Source organism: Salvelinus alpinus, chromosome 25, assembly GCF_045679555.1.
Source record: "Salvelinus alpinus chromosome 25, SLU_Salpinus.1, whole genome shotgun sequence".
Lineage (NCBI taxonomy): Eukaryota > Metazoa > Chordata > Actinopteri > Salmoniformes > Salmonidae > Salvelinus > Salvelinus alpinus.
Window position 1 is genome coordinate 34290685 of NC_092110.1, and position 25995 is coordinate 34316679.

General features: G+C 41.2%; 1 protein-coding gene across 6 annotated transcripts; it reads left to right on the top strand.

Annotated features, from left to right (window-relative positions):
• Positions 1-42: 42 nt before the first annotated feature.
• On the top strand, positions 43-25118 carry kdm1a (lysine (K)-specific demethylase 1a). Of its 6 annotated transcripts, none has more exons than XM_071366594.1 (21): positions 43-148; positions 1007-1058; positions 1606-1905; positions 2139-2313; positions 2438-2571; positions 2899-3070; positions 6568-6674; positions 6945-7026; positions 7783-7877; positions 8693-8710; positions 9104-9246; positions 9914-10004; positions 10141-10275; positions 11908-11981; positions 13072-13183; positions 13744-13876; positions 13977-14164; positions 20283-20397; positions 22468-22595; positions 22869-23015; positions 23926-25118. In XM_071366594.1, the coding sequence occupies exons 2-21, from the start codon at positions 1014-1016 to the stop codon at positions 24109-24111; spliced, it is 2580 nt and encodes an 859-aa protein (XP_071222695.1). In that variant the 5' UTR covers positions 43-148; positions 1007-1013; the 3' UTR covers positions 24112-25118. The 6 variants fall into 6 exon arrangements, with proteins under 6 accessions (XP_071222695.1, XP_071222696.1, XP_071222693.1 ...); XM_071366595.1 differs by having other exon boundaries at positions 2142-2307; XM_071366592.1 differs by lacking the exon at positions 1007-1058 and having other exon boundaries at positions 92-148; positions 2139-2307.
• The last annotated feature ends 877 nt before the right edge of the window (positions 25119-25995 follow it).

The following is a 25995-nucleotide window of genomic DNA, read 5'->3' on the forward strand; positions in this document are numbered from 1 at the left end:
TAATTGACAATGTCCAAAACCAATCATTGCGTTCACGAGCTTTTAGACGTTCTCATCCTTAACCAATATGATGATAGTGAGGGGCGGGTCATATCATTCAACGAGAGGACGAGTTGTCTTTGTGTTGACAAATTGCGAAGATCTAGAGGTAAAATTATCATATTATGCATATAGCTAGTTATGTTTTACTGTTCATCTCACGGCCCAGTATTGCATGAATAGTGAAATGCGATATTATTTTATAGCGTAGCTAAGTTACTAACATGTAATTGGAGTGCAATGTTTTCACGGACACGGGTAACGTTAGCTAGTTGCTAACTAGCTCATACAGACCCAGTTCATCTGTTGAGACTCATTGTTAGCCTGCTAACGTTAGCTAACTAGTTAGTTATCTACATACATTGATTCGTTTGTGAATCCGATGAGGGTAGTACAACATACAACACGCGGAATATCGACCTTGTTAAGTCAGAGAAGCTAACTAGGTAGTAATAATGTCAGACTGGGTTTTATAAGATGGCTAGTGTTGCTAACGTTAGCCATACAGATGGCTTGCTAGCCAGCTCGATTGACTGACTGGCTGCTGCTGTACGTCGACATGTTTTTTTAGTTACGAAACCATCGAAAAAGGCGATTCGTACGAACCAAGTCATGTTAGATAACTAGCTGGCCTAACTACTAGTACCAACGGTTGTTTTTCTCTGCATGTTTAAAATACAATTACAATAGCTGAAGTAGTTAGCTACCTAAAAATAGCTAGCTAGATACATGGCTAGCTAGCTAAATTGCTAACTCCTAGCTAGCTAATACAACTGGAGATCTTAATTTATTAAGGCTAAGTTAATCGTTAGCTAGAACCTTCTAAGGATGAACTTAGCCTTAAGATGCTTTTGGGGAACCGGGCCCAGGACTGATTGGCTGGCTGCCTGGCTAGGTGGATTTAGCTAACAATTTCTCAGTTGCTGTTGTTCATGACCATATTTCTGATTCTGTTTTTATTTCTTAGTGTTTGAATGGATATTACCAGGTGCCCGGAGAAATGGTTAAAACAAGACAAGGTTATTGTGGCGTCCTCTTACATTTGTCATCATGCACATCTGTCAACGCATCTAGCTAGTAGTGCAGTTCTTAGGCACGTTAACGTTACAATTCCCGTGACTAGCAGGTGCATTTAAAGCCCCAACAATACAAATTATATAAATGTATTTAGCTAGCTGTTATGGAGTTGTTTAGAACACTTTTCCATATTTTTTTCATCATGATATGGATATTATCCATGTAGAAAGTGAGAATGTGAATGCATTTAATCAGACAAAGAAAGTTATGAAATCTGGAATAAAATGTAACATTCAGTTAGACTGGGAAATGTTAGTTGAGCTGGTAAACTACAAAATTATCTAATTAAAACATTTGTGAACAACAATTCATAGTCATTTTCATTTGCGAAATGTTGCTAATATGCAACTTCATAGTCGTTTATTATTTTTGATCAACATTGTAAAAAAACTAAAACACTGGCCATCCTAGAGCATCACATCACCAACTGTAACTCTAGAGCACCGAATGGATTTGTCTCGTGCCTATTTTTGTGGTTCCACTTTTCAGGAGAGACCTCTGTCTTCCTCCATTATGCTGTCGAGTAAGAAGTCGGATGCAGGTACCTCTTCTTCCGCATCTTCCTCCTCCTCTGCGGCAGGGGGAGCTGAACGGGCCCCTGAAGCCCAGGCTACTGCCCAGGCTGGGGCCCCTGCTTCAGCACCAGGCCCCATGGAGATCAAGAAGAAAGAGCGGGCCTCCCCAAGCGGGGAGCCTGGCGGACCCCCGCTGCCCCACCCTCCCGGCCTCGGGGGCGTGGACCCGGACACGGCCGAGGGCCGCAGGACAAGCCGTCGCAAGCGATCAAAAGTAAAAAACCTATTACTCCTGTCCCCCCTATCTTAGAAAGAAATAGAATAAGTCACTACAAGCACGTGCCTAGACCAGGAGCACAATGAATGACTTGAGAATACAGCAATCTGTGTATGGCCATCTAATTAGTGGTGAACAACACCAGAGGAACACAGGGAGCTTGACCTTTGACCTCATCTCAGGTGAGCCGGAACATGGTTTTAATGGAGCGTTTATTGTGCCCATTGTTGCAGGTGGAGTACCGCGAGATGGACGAAAGCCTGGCCAATCTGTCTGAGGACGAATACTACTCGGAGGAGGAGCGTAACGCCAAGGCAGAAAAAGAGAGAAAGCAGGTGATCCCACCGCCGGCTCCGCCCGTGGAGGAGGAGCCGGACAGTGAGCCTGAGGAGCCTTCTGGTGAGTGTGAGTCGGACTGTGCGAACGTGTGTGTCTGCGAGCGTGAATGTCACATTGGGCAGCGAAAGGTGTGTGTGTATGTGTAAGGGCAGGTGGTGAGGGTGGTGCGTGTGTGTTTGTGGTTTTTCAGGCGTGGAGGGAGCTGCATTCCAGAGCCGCCTCCCACACGACCGCATGACCTCCCAGGAGGCCGCCTGCTTCCCGGACATCATCAGCGGGCCCCAGCAGACGCAGAAGGTGTTTCTGTACATCCGCAACCGCACGGTGAGAATTTTATTTATTTAAATTTTATTTTACCTTTATTTAACTAGGCAAGTCAGTTAAAAACAAATTGTTATTTTCAACGATGGCCTAGGAACAGTGGGTTAACTGCCTTGTTCAGGGGCAGAGCGACAGATTTTCACTTTGTTAGCTCGGGGATTTGATCTTGCAACCTTTCGGTTACTAGTCCAACGCTCTAACCACTAGGCTACCTGCCGCCCCATATGCACACGCGCACACACTTACTGCATTAACACAACTTGCTTCATTCTGGAGAATATTGTACATTTTGGGCTTTGGTCTGAAGTAGTGGCGAATTCTCCATTCTAGCTCCAACTTTGGCTCGATAACCCGAAAATCCAGCTGACCTTCGAAGCCACAGCACAGCAACTTGAAGCGCCATACAACAGTGATACAGTGCTGGTGCACAGGATACACAGTTACCTGGAGAGACATGGCCTCATCAACTTTGGCATCTACAAGAGAGTCAAGCCTTTGCCAAGTGAGTATATTAGCTTTCCACTATCTGCGTGCTACATAAACTTTATGTACAATGCCTACACTCATTTAGATATGTGCGTATTAAACACACCAGTAGTACTTATAGGTATTTAGGCATGCATATACAATGTTTTCCACAAGCACATGGAGTAGCCAGACAAAAGAGAAAGTAGCCAGTCAGGCTCCCCGGGTTAAGACATTTTTGCTGAACAAGCTTTATTTTGGTGTCCTCTGGTACATCTTAATGCTAGATTGTATTTTCAATCAGCAACTATCAAATGTTCATACTTTTACAGTGTTATTTTCATCAGCTGTTGCACAATATGATATAAAACAAGGGAAAACTTAATTTTGACTGCACTGGGCCTTTATATAATCTTGTAAGAGTCTGCTGACTTCCACAGGCTTCACTCTTCCTTTAAAAAGGCATTTTCTCAGCTATCTGCAATACAGGGATGATTAAAGAATGAAGCAGGTGTTTAACATAGGCTTTGCTACACAGAAAGCAGCAGTTGATTACTCCATTGTCAGCACTTTGATTAAATCAGTAGACCCTGCATCAATATCTGAAAATACCATGTATGTATCATTAGGTTTTAAAACAATTCAATCTGTTTTCTTTTATAATATTTTGGACCAGAGTGAGGCTCTTTCTCCACTAGCCTACCTATTGTTTCTGCAGTAAGGAGGATTCACCATCTGCATCTAATGTTTTCATCATTTATCTGTAGATAATCGCCAAAAAGCCTACCGGTATGCAAATGAGGGAGCCAAATGAACAGCTCTCTTACCGATTCAATTCAGTAGGCTACTGACTAGTCCCTCACTTTAGCGTCACTGTCTGGCAAATCCTGATGGACTTTATATCAAAAATACAAACAAGATCTTTAGTTGTCCCAATGCGATACCGTGGATATATAACTGCGTTGTAAGATTTATGAATGGGAAGGATGTGTGAGATCGACTTCAGTCAGTTCAACACTTTTTTTATGAACGAGTCCAGCTTGCTGTTTGTCAATCGAAGCACAGTATATAGCCTTTACGCCACCACTTCATGGCTACATATGAAACATGTCAGAATCCAATGTTAACTTTTTTTTCCTCACTGGCCTGGTCGGTCCAGTTCTGCTGGCCCAAACAGAATTTCTACAGGCCCGGACATAGTGTAGTTCTTAAATGCATTGGGATCATGCAGGGCCTATAGGTTGGCATGTTTTCTCTCTATTCAGCTATTAGGCTACATTTGGTTATTATGAAATGTATTTAAAAGCTGTGTAATAATTTAGCAATGCAAGTCACTAGTCTATTCATTAGAATAGTATTGTATTAATTACCTTGTTTTTGTTTGTGAAGTATGTCATTTTGAGAAGATTTGAAAATAGGACGCTGCCCCTTTAAGACAGACGTTCCAAAAGAGATATTGACATTGTTATTAAAAAAAATATATATAAATATTTTTTTTTATTACAGAAAAACCAACATATGCTACGGGGTACAACAAATTACAGATTATACAAAGACCTTAAAAGAAACACACATTGATTGTTTTAACAGCTTTCTTATTAGAAGAATGTAGAATGGTCTTAATGTACTGCTCAAATTCCTTATAGAAAACACATAATAGTATTTTTTTTGTGTGTGTGATTTACATTTGTGAATATTTTTGTTTTATTTCACCTTTATTTAACCAGGTAGGCTAGTTGAGAACAAGTTCTCATTTACAACTGCGACCTGACCAAGATAAGGCAAAGCAGTGTGACACAGACAACAACACAGACAATTTTCCATTATTGCAATTAGATTTGAGGTAAAATTGTTTTTCTTTATCCCTATTATAGTAAAGGACACCGAGCAGCACATTCTCCCATAACAAACAAAGTCATCAAGAATATTAACAATTATAAAACTATGAATGTCTTTCCATAATTTTCTTTACATGTAGACAATGCCAAAATAAATGCAAAACTGTTTCTGGATGGGTAATATTATGGATAATTCAGAAAGAGACCTCTTTGACCTTGTTAACAAGCAGGTATTTGTGTGGTAATAACCAGACTTTTCCCCAACAGATATTATTGACAAATGTATTCCAGTAAGTTGTGACGTAAGGAATGGATAAAATATCCCTTTGAAATAAAGCACGTATAGGTCTGTTGTTCTGAGGGAGCAAGGAGAAACACATTTTTCCTATTGGAGAGTCAACTGGATTAAGCGAGGGTAGGTCAAGAAGGTGAGGTTCTGGCTACATCTCTAAACAACATGAAAGTTCCAGATGGAATAGCATCAAAGACTATGGCAAACTCTCTAGGTGTAACAGGGATATTGTAACGAGATAAAAATTCCTCATAATTGAGTAACAATCCTTCTGCATTAAAAAGTTGACTCACCAGTAGGATATGATTATTGAACCAGTTCTTAAAAAATAAAGACTTTCTATACAAAATATCCTTATTGTTCCAAATGAAATACCTATGTGGGGGAAAATTATGTTTATATATTAACGACCAAGTTAAGAATACTTGTCTATGAAAAGCAGATAATTTTGTAGGAATCTTATCAATGTTATAGTTACAAAGTAACATAATTGAAGCCATCAAAACGGGAGAAGATATGAGAGATGAAATTCCAAATTGATGTTGGATTCTTTAAGAAATGTTTAGCCCAAATTTATCTTAAGTATTATTCAAAGTAGGAAAATCTAAAACATTGAGACCACCATATTCATATGTGTTCATAACGACAGAATTCCTAATATAATATGTACGATTTTTCCAGATAAAGTTGAAAAGCATCTGGTCAACCGCTTTACCTATTCTGTTATCAAGATGTAGGGACTGGGCTGCATAAGTAAGTCTGGAGATACCTTCAGCTTTAGAAAGAAATACTCGACCTTTCAAGGATAAATCCCTCTGCAACCAATGGTTCAACTTATTGTTTCTTTCAATAATAGGTATACAATGTAATGAGCATCTTTTTGTTCTGCGCAGCTCGCGTGTGCTGTGTGTGAAAGCATCATGTATTGCTCCCGCACATAACTTATGTGATAGGTACCTAACGATACGATTTTATCACGATACATAGATGCTGATACAATATGTATTGCAATTCTCAGTATTCTAACGTTATATGTATTGCGATTCAATACTCATTTTATTGCGATTTAATTTTCAAAACGTATTGCTCACAATATGTCTGTTGCAGAGACACAAGATGGTATGATAATGAGTTTTGATCAGTCAGGGAAATACAAATCCTGAAAACATGTTGACTCACTATTTTAAAAAGAACATGGAGAACAAGCGATGGGATGAAAAATACCAGAGTTTTGGCGCAGGTACAGACAGCTAACGCTACCTAGCAGAAAAAAAAATTATACTTGGAGCCAAAGTATCAATATAATATCGGTTAAAAATAAAATTGCGATATGCAACTATCGATATCATCCCACATCACTATGATGTGATTGTCAACCACTCTGGTTCTCTTGTGTCCCTGCAGCGAAGAAGACGGGGAAGGTAATCATCATCGGAGGGGGTGTGTCTGGGCTGGCGGCGGCGCGGCAGCTGCAGAGCTTCGGCATGGACGTGACCGTACTGGAGGCCAGGGTGTGTCAACAGCACATTGCATGTCAACAGAGCACAATAACCGTAGAAAAACAAATAATTATTATTGGACAAGCTCAGAAAGTTTGTTTGACTCCGCCTCTGATGGATTTCTTCTGTTTTGTGCTAAATGAACACGACCTACATCTACTGAACTGACCAGTAATATATTATTTTCAGCCTTGTGTCCTGCTTTGACCTGGTGTAACAGCTAATGGTTAAGGTGTTCCTCTTCGCTATGGTAGTTGTGTAATATGGTTATTGTCTCCTCAGGACCGCGTTGGGGGGAGAGTGGCCACCTTCCGGAAGGGCAACTACGTGGCTGATCTGGGGGCCATGGTGGTGACAGGACTGGGTAAGGATTACAGTTGCAAAATTCTGTTAACTCCCAAAAATACCATGTTTTCCAGAAATCCAGATTGGAAGATCCCCAGAATCAGTGGGGAATAAGCAGGAAATCCGGGAATCCTCCAACTGGGATTTTTAGAAAACCTGTGAAATTCTGGGAAATTTAACGGAGTTTTGGAACCCTAGTAAGGATGAACCAGAGACGTGCAAACATTTATAGACACAAACAATTACATACATGTACAGGTGAGGATGTAGATGATTGAAACTCACTTTAAACAGTCATTTCCAATTCGCCTCAAATTCCTTTCACCTATTATCAGGGAACAATTTACTTTGAATTATCAATTGACTTCATGATGCCTCTACTTTGAATTGGTCAGTGTTCCTGTTAAGACAGCTTCTCACCAGCAGAGGGTGGTGTTGACCATTTCAATGTAGTCTAATCAAATGTAGTCTGAATAAATAGGACTGGACAGGCAAAACAATAGTTGTTCACCACTTTTCTCCATAGTTTCTTAAAAATGATACAAAAACGACTATTGAATATCAGGACGATGAGATTCCTAAGATGTGTTTTAATAGATAACAAGTTTGTTTGTATTCAGCTTGTTGTGTGTTCATAATATGTACACAATAGTCATCATCAAGTGAACTGCCAGGCTAGTAAACAATGGCATGCCTTGTAGTTGAAATAGAGGCTATGTGATGGTTCTATGGTTGTGTAGGCCTATATCCTGATGTTCTATCTGGTGTGTTCTAGGAGGGAATCCCATGGCAGTGGTCAGTAAGCAGGTCAACATGGAGCTGGCCAAGATTAAACAGAAGTGCCCTCTGTACGAAGCGAACGGTCAAGCTGTGAGTGCTGCATCGCTAACTAACTTACTTTGCATTATGAGGTTTAGGCCACGCCCCCCGTTGATGCCAATGAACTGCAGTTGAGTGGAATGCCTGTATGTAGATAGAACATTATACCAAAATGAATTGTCATATTAGGCCTACATTGGCGTGTTGATGTCTCGTGCAAGCGTGCTCGATTTCAGCAGTTGAAATGTCTGCTTACTCCAGATGCAACTTTCTAACATTGGAACCTATTACCATTGGAACCTATTACCATTGGAACCTACTGCTATTGTACACATCACTATTTGGGTACATCACTATTTGGGTACATCACTATTTGGTTCTCGTTCCCCTATGTTAACTTGCTCCATTTGTTATTTACCTCTTGTGCTGAAGATGTTAAGATTTTATTCAGGACACAACTATGTGCTGTGTTAGCTCTGTCATGCAGCGGTAGAATGTATGGGGTTATTTTCAGGCCAGGGTTGTATTCATTAGGGCAAAAATATTTTGCTACAGAGAATTAAAATAAGCCTTTCTTATTAGACAAGTTGAGGTAGTCCCTCCCTTTTTCAGGCCATTTTCTTCTGTTTTGTACCACATGAATATGACAAAGTTCGAAGGTGGTAGACACGCGTAAGGTTGCTTCCCACACCACTTGCAACTGTTTTCCTTTCCTGCAGGGGATGCTAATTGTCATTTTCAAGTGTATGTAAGTTTGTTCAATGTTAAGTTTGTGTTTTGTTTATCTAATTTGTTATTTCTTTGACCCCTGGCCTCAATCCCTCTCTCGTTCACCTCCGGGTTCATCTCCTGGCTGACTGCTAAAGGGCGAACGATGCACAAGTGTATGTATTGTTTTGGGATTGTTTTACTACATGATAACATTGTTCACCTATTGTTAATAATTAATGTTAAATCTGCTGTCAGTTCCCAACGAAGTAACTGTGTAGTAGACCGTAATAGAACTGGGTCTGTTCTTGAGTGTGTCTATGGTTCAATTGGCTGTAGAATGTTTGTAGTCAGCTATATTTCTTCCCTTCCAATCCGATACCTTAATGGTAAACGATACTTCCTTTAAGTCAATTTCTTTTTGTAGAGAAAATAAGGATTGCTTTCTAAATTGGATTGCCCTCCCTGCTGACTACATGTTCATGATTGACATCAAATTGTTAGTATCAAATGCTGTGATCCTATGTTTGATTCTTAACATGTCATTATATGACTGACTGCTCCCCCAGGTGCCCAAGGAGAAGGATGAGATGGTGGAGCAGGAGTTCAACCGTCTGCTGGAGGCCACCTCCTACCTCAGCCACCAGCTGGACTTCAACTTCCTCAACAACAAGCCTGTGTCTCTGGGACAGGCCCTGGAGGTGGTCATTCAGTAAGTGTTTGGCCCTTTGGCCAGGTCATCTCAGTTAACCCAGAAATAAAATCTAGGGCAATTTGGTGAGATGCGTGATTTAGTTCTGGGTCCATACGTGTTAGAAATTGGGAGTTCCCTTCACTAATTTCACCACACGTGGAAGCAGTTGAAGTTTAAGCACCGCTTTCACCCAATCCTGATATACCCAAATAATCGTAGAAAACCCAAACCCCAAACCCTATCCTACGCATTCCATCCCGTAGCGACAGATTCTTCGGATTATGTGCTGAATCTGCCCACTAGAGATTAACGGCCGAGCAACTTCTACAAATTCTGTGATAGTGGTTGTATTTTGTTTTTCATTTAAAAAAAGTATCCCTCTTTCTCAATGGCACATTATTATCACTGATGTGTTCGTTTGTCTGGTAACGTCCAATAGGCTGCGGTGTTCGTTTGTCTGGTAACGTCCAGTAGGCTGCGGTGTTCGTTTGTCTGGTAACGTCCAGTAGGCTGCGGTGTTCGTTTGTCTGGTAACGTCCAGTAGGCTGCGGTGTTCGTTTGTCTGGTAACGTCCAATAGGCTGAGGTGTTCGTTTGTCTGGTAACGTCCCAATAGGCTGAGGTGTTCGTTTGTCTGGTATCGTCCAATAGGCTGGAGTGTTCTTTTGTCTGGTATCGTCCAATAGGTTGCAGGAGAAACATGTGAAAGATGAGCAGATAGAGCACTGGAAGAAGATAGTCAAGACCCAAGAGGATCTCAAGGAGCTGTTGAACAAGGTGACCATGAGAGCCACTATCTCAGGCCAAAATAACAACAATAGTAGCTTGCTTGTAGATGTACTTTATCTCTCCTTTTAATCTGTTTTCTCCTCTTTTGTATATCTACCTTTCTCGCTTTCCCTCATGTCCTCAGATGGTGGGTACCAAGGAGAGGGTCAAAGAGCTGCATCAGCAGCACAAGGAGGCCAGCGAGGTCAAGCCCCCCAGAGACATCACCGCTGAGTTCCTGGTCAAGAGCAAGCACCGCGACCTGACCGCACTCTGCAAGGTGAGACCACAAGTCAACCACTCACATTCTCAGTCACACCACCCTACAGTAGAGGCAGAGTAGAGGTACAGAGGAAGGATAGATGGAGGTATGGATAAAAATAGATTAAGGGATGATTGATAATGGTGGTTTTTGAAGTGGATAGGAACAAAATGCGATTGAAATCCTCATCACCTCAATTGACTTGTTCCATACAAATGACTTCAAGCTGCAAGCAGTTAATGCCACATTACTTTGATTACTTTCCTGTTTACTTATTTGTTTTTCCAAAACAAACTAATTCCATTCCTCTGAGGTGTGGTACTTTCTACAGACTCACACACCACGTGGATAAGCTATAAATCTAACAGCTGGAGTTGTTAGCAGGAGCAATCATCTATTTCTAGGCTCTAGACACAATTTGATTCAATTAAAGGCGTTATCAACGTATGTGTTTTGAATCGCACCAATTTTAAGCCACTTTCATGTGATTATCAGAGTATGTTTTCTGTGGACTGGAACTCCCAATAGCAGCTTGACTAGCAGAATGGCCTGCAGCTACAGTAAAGGCCTAGTCCCTCTACCACTCACTCTTGAATTACTTTCCATCAACTCATGAAGACTTTCCATTGTCATTTTTGTGGTTGTTATATAGCAAGGATCTCCTCCATTCAAGTATTTTCTTCATTTGAGTAAACTAATTTGCAAGGAGAAATATAGAGACTAATGACTATAGCCTGCTGCCTGTCACACTATGGCTGCGTTTACACCGGCAGCCTAATTCAGATCGTTTGCCCAATAGACCAATTAGTGGAAAAATAATCTGAGTTGGGCTGCCTGTTTAAACGCAGCCTAAGAGCTTTAACAGAAATAATGTTAACGTAACAAATGGAGAGATTGGATTTGGGCCATTAAGCCAAGGACAAAGAAGTGTACTTGATACCTAACTTTCACCTAAGTCCAATTTTCACTCAGCCTCCTATTGACATCAACAAATGACTAAGTGAGAATTTGACTTAAATAGAATGTTAGGATTTGCGCCATAGAGACGAAAAAAGTCGTGAAAATGGCATTAGCTCTGAGCAAAACAGACAGTTTCAGCAGCATGTGTTTGACTGGTCTAATGCCTTGCCTGGTGTGTGTCATTAAAGGCACGGATAAAGCTTCACCTCAGACGTGTACTTTCAGGAGGCAAGTTTAAACACAGCTGCTGTCTGAACTTGTCGACTGCCTCGGTCGACTGCCTCTTGAAAAAGCCACTTCTAAGGCGTGACTCAGGCTGGTCTGTCTGGTTTGAAATGGTCCACACACACACACACTGAGAGCGTGTTTGATACACATACAGGCTAGGTCATGGTCGGGGAAGCCTTGGGCAGAAGGTTGTGGGGTTTTCATTTTAGTTGGACATATTTGTTAGGCCGTGTCAGCCGGCTGGTGGCTGCAGGGGTAAGTGGTGAAACTGGGAAATTTGGATAGGGTGAGTCAGCCCATTTAACTGACTAAGCTGCTGTCCTTCCTACTTGACTTAGAACCTCTTTGGGGGTGTATGCAGCGCAGTACATGTTTCCCTTAATATCACTTAGCGTCCAGTACACACACACACCTCTGTATGTTTCACAGTGTTTATACATCACTGTCCCCTGTCTCCTTTAGGAGTATGATGAGCTGGTGGAGTCGCAGGTCAAACTGGAGGAGAAGCTCCAGGAGCTAGAGGCCAACCCACCCAGGTAAACCCTTTAAGGATCGGACCCGTTTTCTAATTATTTTTGTTCCATCATTTTTGAAACGCAGAAGGCCATAATATAATATTGCAGTTTAGGCTCAATTTAGCAGTGTGTGCAAAGTTTCAGATTGATCCAGTGAAGCATGGCAATACTGGACAATCAATATTTTGTACCAAGTCTGCCCAAATGTGCCGAATTGGTCAATTGATACATTTTCAAGTACGTAACTATAGAGATCATACAAAAATGATATGGTAATACAACATTTAAGTTTACACATTCCCAGGAATGTCATACATGATGGATCATTAGCTTATACACTAACTATCACACATCTAGATGGCCGGGCGGGGTGGGTGTGGAGCCAGAGACAGCAGGGGTTCAAACTGGAGAACCCAGTTCCTACATTTGAATATAAAGATAGATTTTATCAAACAAAACTATGCTACATTTTATCTCTGGGACCCTCAGGATGACAAATCAGAGCAAGATTACTGAATGTAAGTACATTATTTACCTTCAGAGGTGAATGTATCAAACCAGTTGCTGTGATATGTTTTTTTGTTGTTGTGCACTCGCCTCAAACAATAGCATGGTATTTTTTAACTGTAATAGCTACTGTAAATTGGACAGTGCAGTTAGATTAACAAAAATGTAAGCTTTCTGCCCATATAAGACATGTCTATGTCCTGGAAGGTTTGCTGTTACTTACAATGTCATGCTAATCACATTAGCGCATGTTAGCTCAACCGTCCCGGTATAGGGACACCAATCCCGTAGAGGTTTAAGCGTGGGTGTGCTCTAGCCTGGGTGCCAGGCTGTTTCTGCTTTCTTGCCAGCTCTTTATGCAATTGTCATGCCAATGTTTGGCTTTACAATGACATTGGAGTAGGCTAAAGTACAGACGGGTCTGGGTGCAGGCTACAGACGGGTCTGGGTGCAGGCTGCAGACGGGTCTGGGAGCAGGCTGCAGACGGGTCTGGGAGCAGGCTGCAGACGGGTCTGGGTGCAGGCTGTAGACAGGTCTGGGAGCAGGCTAGATGTGTTCGCATCCATCCTTTCTTTTTCTAACCCTCTGATAATCTCTCCACAGTGACGTGTACCTGTCGTCCCGGGACAGACAGATCCTCGACTGGCACTTTGCCAACCTGGAGTTTGCCAACGCCACACCCCTCTCCACCCTCTCGCTCAAGCACTGGGACCAGGTACACTCCCACTCATACTCACTCATTAAAGGTTGACTTAGCGAGATGAGTTGCATGCTAAAAGTAAACACAATATCGGGTGAATTTTGGCAACAGCTAAGAGCGTTGAAGCTCGAGGCTAAACTTGTCAGCTCTTTTGCTCCAGTAGCTACCAGGTTGTAGCAGCGTGAAGCGCAGATACTGTGTGACTGTGTGAGAGAAAAGGATTGAATCACGCGCATCTCATTATCTACGGTGCTGCTCATTGCAACGTCATCTGGCTGAGCCTACCTTTAAGATTTCTTCTTGCCCTTCCACTAAACCAATATGTCTTGTCCTGGCACTTCTTTCTCCTAGTAAGCACATCCACACTAGATCAGATGATGACATCAGTATGCACTTACTATAAACTGCTATTAGACACCAGGTCCAGTTGAATCTAGGCCATTATAACCACCTGACTAGTCTCCATAAACCACACATAACTGACATTGAGTCCATTTGAATGTTTTCTAGTCCCTGTAAACCATATATAACCCACATTTTTTAAAAATGTTCTTCTCCCTCACTCTCCTGTCCAGGATGATGACTTTGAGTTCACAGGCAGCCACCTGACAGTGAGGAACGGCTACTCCTGTGTCCCCGTGGCTCTGGCCGAGGGCCTGGACATCAAACTGAACACTGCAGTACGACAGGTCCGATACACAGCCTCTGGTAAGTTTACAGGATGTGTGTTAGTAGCTATCTTTGTCAATCTGTGGATCTCTTTTTGTTTATGTGTGTTAAACTAGACTAACCATGTGTATATCTCCAGGCTGTGAGGTGATAGCAGTCAACACGCGCTCCACCACCCAGACGTTCATATACAAGTGTGACGCGGTGCTGTGCACCCTACCCCTGGGTGTCATGAAACAACAGCCCCCCGCCGTGCAGTTTGTTCCCCCCCTGCCCGAGTGGAAGACCGCAGCTATCCAGAGGATGGGCTTTGGAAACCTCAACAAGGTACAGAACACCCCTACAATTGGTGTTGTAACACTTTGCGTCTCTGTTATGTTTGGTGTTTGTACTGAGGTGCAAGTCCTTTGGGAGTCTTGCTGCTAAAACAAGGTACTGAAAATCCCTCACTGGGGTGCTGTGACATCTTGTGTCTCTGTCTTGGTGTGTGTCTGTTATTTTTGGTGTTTCTACACCAAAAGATGGAGATGGATGGAAGACTCATTTTGGAGTCTTGCTGCTGTGTCCTTGAAGTAGGAACTTGACCTTCAGTGAGAAGCCTGCTGCTGTAAAAATGGATGTGTGTACAGAAAAAAAGCCTCTTGGCTCACTTGATACTAAACTACCAGGAAGTGAAGTAAAATTCAGATAATCTCTCCCGCTGTCAAGACATGTATTTCACTCATTCAGTCACCCTATCAATTTACATGAGCATCTTTATTACATTGTATCAAGCATTATTCACCCCGGGTGTTTTGGACATACATAGTGCAGAGAACAAGTTTGTTTTTATTATTATGCCCCTGTACCACTCTCCCCTGGTTGGAGGACTTGTTGAAAAATGGAAATTAAATATATACAGTGCCTTGCATAAGTATTCACCCCACCTTGGTGTTTTTCCCTATTTTGTTGCATTACAACCTGTAATTTTAAATAGATTTTTGAGAATTTACAATTACATTGTCGTGGAAATTCTACACAGGGACACTCAAAGTCAATCTTAAATTAATCATTCTTTATTAACAGCATGCTGGAGAGGTCACAGTCAAATTTAGATGCATAAAGTACCTGTCTGAAGTGAGCTCCGCCGGGGCAGTCCCGTTACTTGTCTGTGTAAGCAGTATATAAGACTAGTTATATTTGCATGATTTAGCTTATTCATTATTCATAATTAATTCATCATTAATGTTTGGTTCATGCATGTGACCGACCAATACCTCACAAGGCTTCTTCTCTCCAAGCTGAGAACTCGAAACTAAAATATCCCTTTACGCCCAGAACATTGTTTGAGAACGATTGACAAATTGCAGATACTGATAGTGAGGATTCCTCCAGCACGATCAATCAGTCACTTGCAAGAACAGAGTCGAATTGGTTATTAGAAAAGCACAAACATAAAATGTTCCATCACAGCATGCTCCCTCAACTTAACTTCTTACGGCTGAAATCCCGCTAACGGGATCGATATGACAACAGCCAGTGGAAGTGCAAGGCGCCAAATTCAAACAACAGAAATCTCATAATTAAAATTCCTCAAACATACAAGTATTTTACACCATTTTAAAGATAAACTTATTGTTAATCCCACCACAAGTGTACGATTTCAAAAAGGCTTTACGACGAAAGCACACCAAACGATTATGTTAGGTCAGCCACTAGTCACAGAAAAACACAGCCATTTTTCCAGCCAAAGAGAGGAGGCACAAAAAGCAGAAATAGAGATAAAATTAATCACTAACCTTTGATGATCTTCATCAGATGACACTCATAGGACTTCATGTTACACAATACATGTATGTTTTGTTCGATAAAGTAAATATTTATATCCAAATATCTCAGTTTACATTGGCGTGTTATGGTCAGTAATGTTTTGCTTCCAAAACATCTGGTGATTTTGCAGAGAGCCATTTACATAAATACTCAAAATAAATGTTAATGAAAATACAAGTGTTATACATGGAATTATAGATCCACTTCTCCTTAATGCAACCGCTGTGTCAGATTTCAAAAAAACTTTACGGAAAAAGCACACCATGCAATAATCTGAGTACGGCGCTCAGACACAAAAACAAGCCTTACAGGTACCCGCCATGTTGTGGAGTCAACAGAAGTCAGAAATAGCATTATAAATATTCACTTACCTTTGATGATCTTCATCAGAATGCACTCCCAGGAATCCCAGTTCCACAATAAATGTTTGTTTTGTTCGATAAAGTCCATCATTTATGTCCAAATACCTCCTTTTTGTTTGCGCGTTTAGGTCACAAATCCAAATTCATGAGGCGTGAGCACTAGGTCCAGACGAGAAGTCAAAAAGTTCCGTTACAGTTCGTAGAAACATGTCAAACGATGTATAGAATCAATCTTTAGGATGTTTTTAACATAAATCTTCAATAATGTTTCAACCGGAGAATTCCTTTGTCTTTAGAAATGCAATGGAACGCAGCTAACTCTCACGAGACGCGTGAGACTGAGCTCATGGCACTCTGCCAGACCTCTGGTTGAAACAGCTCTCATTCCCTCATCCTTCACAGTAGAAGCCTCAAACAAGGTTCTAACATCTAGTGGAAGCCTTAGGAAGTGCAATCGGGCCAAATTTTCCACTGTATCTTGGATAAGCAAAGAGTTGAAAAACTACAAACCTCAGATTTCTCACTTCCTGGTTGGATTTTTTCTCAGGTTTTTGCCTGCCATATGAGTTCTGTTATACTCACAGACATCATTCAAACCGTTTTAGGAACTTTAGAGTGTTTTCTATCCAAATATACTAATAATATGCATATCTTAGCTTCTGGGCCTGAGTAGCAGGCAGTTTACTCTGGGCACCTTATTCATCCAAGCTACTCAATACTGCCCCCCAGCCATAAGAAGTTAAGACAAAACTCTGACATTGTGTGACAAAACTGGACATTTTACTGGCCTTTTAATGTCCCCAGCACAAGGTGCACCTATATAATGATCATGCTGTTTAATCAGCTTCTAAATATGCCACAACTGTCAGGTGTATGAATTATCTTGGCAAAGGAGAAATTATCACTAACAGGGATGTAAACAAATTTGTGCACAAAATTTGATAGAAATGTGCATATGGAAAATCTAAGATGTTTTATTTCAGCTCATTTAACATGGTACCAATACTTTACATGTTGTGTTTATATTTTTGTTCAGTGTATCAAAAAAAATAAAAAAAAATAAAAAAAAGATCTTAACAAAATTCAATTTTGACATTATGGGGTATTCAGGCTGTAACACAACAAAATGTAGAACAAGTCAAGGGATGTGAATACTTTCTGAAGGCACTGTGTATATACAGAACCAGTCAAAAGTTTGGACACACCTACTCCAGGGTTGTTCTTTATTTCTAATATTTTCTACATTGTAGAATAATAGCGAAGACAACAAAATTATGAAATAACACATATGGAATCATGTAATAACTAAAAAAGGGCTAAACAAATCAAAATATGTTATATTTGAGATTTTTCAAAGTAGCCACCCTTTGCCTTAATGACAGCTTTGTACACTCTTGGCATTCTCTCAATCTGCTTCACCTGGAATGCTTTTCCAACAGTATTGAAGGAGTTCCCACATATGCTAAGCATTTGTTGGCTGCTTTTCCTTTACTCTGCGGTCCAACTCATCCCAAACCATCTTAATATGGTTGAGGTTGGGTGATTGTGGAGGCCAGGTCGTCTGATGCAACACTCCATCACTCACCTTCTTGGTCAAATAGCCCTTACACTAAGTGTAAACCAGATGGGATGGTATATCGCTGTAGAATGCTGTGGTAGCCATGCTGGTTAAGTGTGCCAGACAATGTCACCAGCAAAGCACCATCACACCACCACCTCTATGCTTCACGGTGGGAACCACATATGTGGAGATCATCCGTTCACCTACTCTGTGTCTCACAAAGACACGGCGGTTGGAACCAAAAATCTCACATTTGGACCCAAGCAAGTCTCTTCTTCTTATTGGTGTCCTTTTAGTAGTGGTTTCTTTGCAGCAATTCGACCATGAAGGCCTGATTCACGTAGTCTCCTCTGAACAGTTGATGTTGAGATGTGTCTGTTACTTGAAATCTGAAGCATTTATTTGAGCTGCAATTTCTGAGGCTGGTAACTCTAATTAACTTATCCTCTGCAGCAGAGGTAACTCTGGGTCTTCCTTTCCTGTGACCGCCCTCATGAGAGCCAGTCATTAGCGCTTTATGTTTTTTGCCACTGCACATGAAGAAACTTTAAAAGTTTTTGAAATTTCCCGGATTGACTAACCTTCATGTCTTAACATAAGGATGGACTGTTTCTCTTTGCTTATTTGAGCTGTTCTTGCCATAAAATGGTCTTGGTCTTTTACCAAATAGGGCTATTTTCTGTATACCACACCAACTTCGTCACAACACAACTGATTGGCTCAAACGCGTTAAGAAGGAAAGAAATTCCACAAATGTACTTTTAACAAGGCACATTTGTTAATTGAAATGCATTCCAGGTGACTACCTCATGAAGCTGGTTGAGAAAATGCCAAGTGTGTGCAAAGGGTGGCTACTTTGAAGAATCTCAAATGTTATTTCATAGTTTAGGGTTTCATTATTATTTATTATTATTCTACAATGTAGAAAATAGTAATAAATAAAAAAAGAAACCCTGGAATGAGTAGGTGTGTCCAATCTTTTGACTGGTTGTGTTTGTATAAATATATATACCGTTTTGTTTCTTAATTGGACTGGAGTCCAAGTGTATCGGCCAATCAATGAATCACTCCAGTCTTAATTCCAACCCTTCAGATGTTCAGACTGACCCATCTTTCCCAGTACATTACCGTTTTACTCTGTCCTTTTGTAACACATCCTTCTATTTTACTGATGTCTTACGAGGGTCTTGAACCTCTATTTGGACCATTTCTACAGAGATTGCCCTAAAAATAAACACTTTACCTAAGAGTATAATCATCTTTCCCACTGATTGATTATAGTTTTCTGGATCTCCTAACAGTACTGTTTATAGGTCCATGTGAACACAGGCATTATGACTTAACAACCACTCCTTGACCTGATGCCAAAAGCAGTACCAAAAGAGATGATCTATTGTTTCTGTTCCCTCATGGCAGTCTGCACAGGGCTGACTGTCCAAAGACCCATATATTAAGCATTCCTTTTGTGGCGAGAATTTTATATAATAGTTTAAATTGAAAAGAACGGCTCGATGCGTCACTTGTAAATCAGTTCATAAACCCGTTGCCATGGTATTGGGACCTTTAGACCTGTTGCCAACTGTCATGAATTTTATGCAGCATAGTTGTCAAACCTATCGACCTTAACTGGAACTGATACATTTTATGATTTATACTAGTCATTTTAAGCCATGGATGGTTTTTCATTGGAGGCAGACAAAACCAATTCATTACTTTGAGCAATTGCCTCTTCCATTTTTGTGCCAGAGCTGCGATGAGTTGGTTATACACCTTGAATTGCTGGTGTAACAGTTTTACAGTCCTTATTTACCATGTCGTTCATAAACATGATACCTCCCTTATACATTTGTATTAGTACATTGGATTTTAGCCATATTATTTGCTCTTTTATTTGTTCTACCTTTTCTGAAGGATGAAATTTGAATTGTAACCAAATCTTTATGGCTTAATTTTAAAAAAAATAAAAAATACAAGGTTACCTCTCCCCAACACAGCTATTTATCCTGCTTTATAGCAATCCCGGGAGGGAGGAATGTGTGCGGGTGAGTGAGTGTTTTGGAAATCTGTTAGTAATCAGATAAGAGTCCTCCCCCACTCTCTCTCGCTCCTCTTTTTTTTTTCTTCCTGAGCCCTGATGTGCATCATCTACTGCAGAGTTTCAATCTGCTAATTCGGCTGCAGCAGAAAATGCGGCATTATTATGCAATGAGACCTGTTTGTGGTACCTCGTGGCCACCAGAGGGAGCTCTGTCTCTGGATCACTTGAATGAACCAATCGGCTTCTAATGACAGCGTTTGCATATGAAAAGATTATTGTGCGTGAAATGGGTCTTAAACAACTTCTCACAAATATAGAACGGGCAGTTGGAACAATAGAGATTTATATAATTCAGTTGCGTTTAATACTGTGGGTCAGAACGATGTTGAAATGCAGCTGCTCAGACTTCACATTTGGTCCTGTTCCAGCTTTCCCTTTGGTGTCTCCTTTATAAAACAGTTCAATTCTGATTTCTGACACTTCTGGTTTCGTTCTGATCACTAGCGTCATCAGAAAGGCCTAGAGCACAGAATTTCCCTCAATCTCTGGCTCCCTGTGCAATTTATTGACTCATTGCTCAACTCCAAACTGTGTCTGGGAAACTGTCCTGACTAGACTGGTATCTGTGGGGTGTATTGAGTCACTCATGCTGATGTGTGTTCCTCCCGTCACCAGGTGGTGCTGTGTTTTGACCGTGTGTTCTGGGACCCCAGTGTGAACCTGTTTGGCCATGTGGGCAGCACTACAGCCAGCAGGGGAGAACTCTTCCTCTTCTGGAACCTTTACAAAGGTGAGTAGGGCTGGGTGATATGGACAAAATATCATATCATGGTCAAAAAATTGTTGTTTTTAATAATAAAAGTTCACAATTTCCTGCACTCATTTGAGATCATTTCCACACTGACACGTAGTGCTGCTAGATATAGGCAAACAATCTAGGCCTTATTTTTTTACCAAATGTTGCAATTGCGATTTGACTTGTGATTTAGAGCAAAACACTTGGGTGAACTGTTGGAATCATTGAAATTGAGTTCAAATTCGAAATTTAGAATATAATAGTGGGCACTTTGAATACAGTGTTTGACTTGACAACAAATTAAAATGCCAGGGAGGAGTTATTGTGACAGGGTAGGAACCGAAGTGTTGACAAGTGTTTCCTAGGGGACTCTAATCTTTGGCTACATTGAATGTTCTCTCTGAGCAACTTCATGTAGCTAACATTCTTGCTTCACATATTCCTCTTTGATTTAGAAGATACTGTTGCACAAAAAACATGCACTGGTATTATCAGGCTGTATTGCTAGTTTTATGTTTGCTCTGACTCAGTACATTTATTAGCTACCTAGCGACTAGTATTAGCGACTAACAAGGTTTAGGCCCAACTTACTAAGAAAAGACAAACTGATAGTGTAATTATAGAACGCTAGTGGATTGATATTAAGAAGCAAAGTGAAAACAGCATCGTTGCATGTACTGCATTGACCCTGCAGACTGAACGCAAGTGTCTGGTGGTCAAGGAACAACAAATGTGCTCCCTGAGTGTCAGGGGGAGGGGCTAAATCTATGGAAAGCGGCGACTCCAGTAGCAAAGTAAACTATTAAAAACGGACATTACCCACGGCATATCACAGTTAACAAACCAAACATTCAAATAGCATTATAGAATTTGTAAGTCGCTCTGGATAAGAGCGTCTGCTAAATGACTTAAATGTAAATGTAAGAAGGTAAAGTAAAAACTCAAACCAGTCCATGTTGTTACAGTATACCACCCAGCCCTAAAGGTGCGCACATTGAACTAGTCTTTTCTCTGTGAACTGTGATGGGCATAATTTGACTCTTTGTTTGGATCTCCTTCATTGCACTGATCAGGTGAAAGCCAGCCTGATTTGATGATAAGCTTCTTCCACCATGTGGTTTCAATTGCCAAGTCTTCTCCCATGGCAGATAAAGGAGAGGATAGATTTATAAGCAACTGAGTTAGAGACGTGTTGATATTTGGATGTAGTCACATTTTGACTTGGGACAGAATTTCCTTCTCTAAATGAATATGACATTTTCAGTGGTGGAATAATTACTCAATTGTCATCTTTACTTTTACTCAAGTATATCTTAATAGAAAATGACTCAAGTAAAAGTGAAAGTCACGCATTAAAATACTACTTGAGGTAAAGTCTAAAAGTATCTGGTTTTAAATGTACTTAAGTACAGTGGTGGGAAAATTACTTAAGTGTCATACTTGAGCAAAAGTAAATGCCATCCATCAAATTCCTCATATTAAGCAAACCACATGGCACACTTGTCTTGCTGCTTTTTATTTACGGACAGCCAGGGGCACAATAACACTCAGACATCATTTACCAACGCAGTATTTGTGTTTAGTAAGTCTGCCATAGCGATGACATAGCGTTATATCGATAGGTTCGTGAATTGGACCATATTGCTGTCCTGCCTGAGCATTTGAAATGTAACGAGTACTTTTGGGTGTCAGGGAAAATGTATAAAGTACAGATATTCTTTAGGAATGTAGGGGAGTAAAAGTTGTGCCAGCATGTAGCCTAAGGGTTAGTGTTGGGCCAGTAACTGAAAGGTTGCTAGATCGAATCCCCGAGCTGACAAGGTAAAAATCTGTCCCTGAACAAGGCAGTCAACCCACTGTTCCTAGGCCATCATTGTAAATAAGAATTTGTTCTTAACTGACTTGCCTAGTTAAATAAAATACAGTACAGATACCCCACAAAATGACTTAAGTAGTACTTTAAAGTATTTGTACGTAGTTACTTTACACAACTGCATTTTCACATATGCCTTTTGGACAGTGTTACTGCGAAATTGACCCACGTGTTTCCCCCCCTCCTCCCAGCCCCCATACTGCTGGCGCTGATGGCCGGAGAGGCGGCCGGCATCATGGAGAACATCAGCGATGACGTCATTGTCGGACGCTGCCTCGCCATCCTCAAAGGTATCTTCGGAAGCAGCGCAGTACCTCAGGTATGTGTGAATTTGCTTGTTTTGTACAGAAAAATAGAATAACACTCAATATGGCCGCCACCGGTCCTCCCACCACGTAACGTAAACTTGAATCATAATATCCATTTCTATAGTTTGAGTCCTTTCCAACCACCAGTCAAATACATCATGAAAAAATGGTTCATATGTAGTTATTCATGTTGGTTAGCGTTGGAACTGTTTAGTGTTTCCCAACCATGTTTACTGGAATTTAATATCGGCATGGAAACTGTCTTTTCTTTGTTGTCATGGCAGCCCAAGGAAACGGTGGTGACGCGTTGGCGTGCCGACCCCTGGGCGCGGGGCTCCTACTCATACGTGGCGGCCGGTTCCTCCGGTAACGACTATGACCTCATGGCCCAGCCCATCACCCCCGGCCCCGCCATCCCCGGAGCGTCACAGGTAACACATGGGACTACTAACACATCTGACCACTAAGAAATACGATACATTACAAGACAGTTTCCCAGATACAAATTAAGCCTAGTCCTGGGTCAATAAGTACACTCAGTGGAAAATCTCCATTCAAAGTGCTTTCAGGTCCAGGAATAGGCTAATTCTGTGCAGTACTCTGCTTTGTGATTTAAGGCTGTGAACACTACATATATAAATATAGCTGCAAGCAGCAATGCCAGGGTTCAGCTATGTGCCCACTGTGCCACGATCAGTAAAAATGTCACTTTGCCCTAGGACGAGTTACTTATGTAATGTTTACCACGCTTGCAAAATATCAGAATTCAATTTTATGTATTTTTTATCATTTTCAATGAGGTTGACTACTGTAAAAGTCTTCTTATACAGAACCACTGGACCAATCGGCACATTACATCTATGGATGCACATCTTCAAATGCAAGATTCTGTTGCCAGAAGAGTAGCGTTTTTCTCAAAATGGCGGACCTGAGAAATAAGTATAATAATAATGAACCAGATCAAATACGATAAGGTGTCACCATCACTGCTGAACCCCTAATAACACACTCCACTACTTATTTCTGTACTGGCATCCCACTTTTGATTCGTATATAGTGAATGGAGTGGCAAAGGCCTGAACCCGACATTATTTTCACACATGCATGTTGTCCTTATGAATAAAGAGTGTAAAGCACAATCTATTACATCATCAGAACCATCACCTCGCTCTAAGTCAATGAGAACACTGGATATTAGCGCAAGTTTATACTTTAAAAACATACCCGGAACCACCAGAGCATATTTGCAAAATCTCATCCTCCTTAGCCAACCCAAGTCGTTCCGACATGGGAACACTCATATTTCTGTGTTGGTCATTTCTTCCCCCCCTTTGTTCGCAGCCCGTCCCACGTCTGTTCTTCGCCGGTGAGCACACGATCCGCAACTACCCGGCCACGGTGCACGGCGCTTTGCTCAGCGGCCTGCGAGAGGCGGGACGCATCGCCGACCAGTTCCTGGGCGCCATGTACACCCTCCCCCGACAAGCCACGCCCACTGCCGCCCCTCAGCCCTCCCCCAGTGTCTAGAACCCTGCCCCTTATACCAATGTCCTTCTATGTTCAAGTGATGTCGGTGACTCCTGCTAACTAAGATGTAAAAAAAAATGTGCCTGTCATTTTGTGTTAATGTTTAACCTCCATCGATGTTACTGGACAAACAAACTGCACATTCCCAAAGGACCGAGCCAGCACCAGTCATATCTCTTATCCTGCATCGTTCCCTCTCATCCACCTCCTCATAACTCGACAGTCAATGCAGTTAAGTGGAACCTCCAATGAAACTCAGCTGGTTTAGTGTCCCTTCCAGTGCCGCTAGTTAACCATAGTGCTGTTTGAGCAAGCTCATGCTAGGATCTGGTTGTTGAAGGTAACGAAAGCCTCTTTGGTAGGACAGATCTGGTTCCCACTTCCCAGTCTTATTCCAGTAGGAAGACACTACACTAGGTGTCATGCTAACCCCGGTCTACTTTATCGTTGCCCAGCCCGGGACTTGAACCAGCGACTTTCCTGTTACTGGTCCACCTCCCTAACATTAAATGGATGGAGGGGCTGAAGAGAAGGATCAGCAGCCAATGGAATCCAGAAACACAGACAATAAGTCATAAAGGACAGCCAATCACGCGCTGATCCATCCCTAGCTAGCATTAACACCGTAGCACTGTTTCACTCCCATTTTAAACCTGATGTATTTTCTATAAAAAATATTCTAGCTGCTACGATGTTGTAGCCTACAAGTGCATTGTATTGATTGTTTTAAGGCTAATGTTAGTTGTATGCCTCCTACTGAATAGGACCTGTACCGTGTAGGGTATGATGCATAGAGGAGGAAAAAATAGAAGTTTGTATTGAAATGCAAAAAGATAAATACTATGATTTATGTTGAGAGAAAAAAATCCAGTTGTGAATGTTTTTGTTACTTATTGTATTTAGCAGCTTGTCTTGGTGTATTTTATTGTCAGCGTTGCATACCTTTTTGATATGTTTTCAACATTTGGGTATACAAATCTAATAAATGCATGTGTGTCCCAAAAAAATTGTTTGTTATTGAACAGGTTCAGATAGTACCTCCCTGTTTCACTTCTTCCATTTCATGCCTAGTGAACACAACCCAGACAATTATGAGTGGAGATGATCAATGACTTGCTTCCTGACCAGTGTCCACACACAGAGGGTGCTTCCCAATCTTCTCCTGAAGTGTACACTCTTTCACTACTCTCAAAGATGATCTATTATATTGACAAGCTAGTCGAGGTGACTGCTCTAACCATGGAAATACATGTCAATGATTGAAGGAAGGCAAGAGCACGTGGGACCATTCTAGCCAATGAGAGGGCAGATAGTTGTGCCTGTAGTTCACACATGTAAATTGTTTGTCTCAAAGTTGCCACATGCATCCACTTGTAACAGCCTAAAAATTTGGAAACTTCTTTTTGATCAAATAAACCTCACGTAATTTGACACTGATAGACCTCCATACAAAAAAGGGCTTATCTCAGACATTTTGGGTGGAGTAAATCTTCTCGCCTGGCTACTTCAAACAAATCTAAAAGCATTGGTTTAGTGGAGGCATGGGCTAGTGGGAGTTTCTACCATATCTTAGACAAGCTCTCTCACGTCAGAAATAGACGTTCATCCGTGTTTCCTACTTCCAACAATGCTCACTGTTGCCCCTAGTGGCTGGTTTCCCAGACTAGATGTAACATAGTAAACATAAATCCAGGGAAAAAATGTGTATGATATGTTACATGAAATAGGTTACTGAAGGCAAAAACATAAAGGAGGGTGGTTGGTTGTATAATGCAAACATCTAGCAACCCAAAGGTTGCGTGTTTGAATCTCATCACGGACAATTTTAGCTAATGTTAGTTTTATCCACCTACATTTACATTTAAGTCATTTAGCAGACGCTCT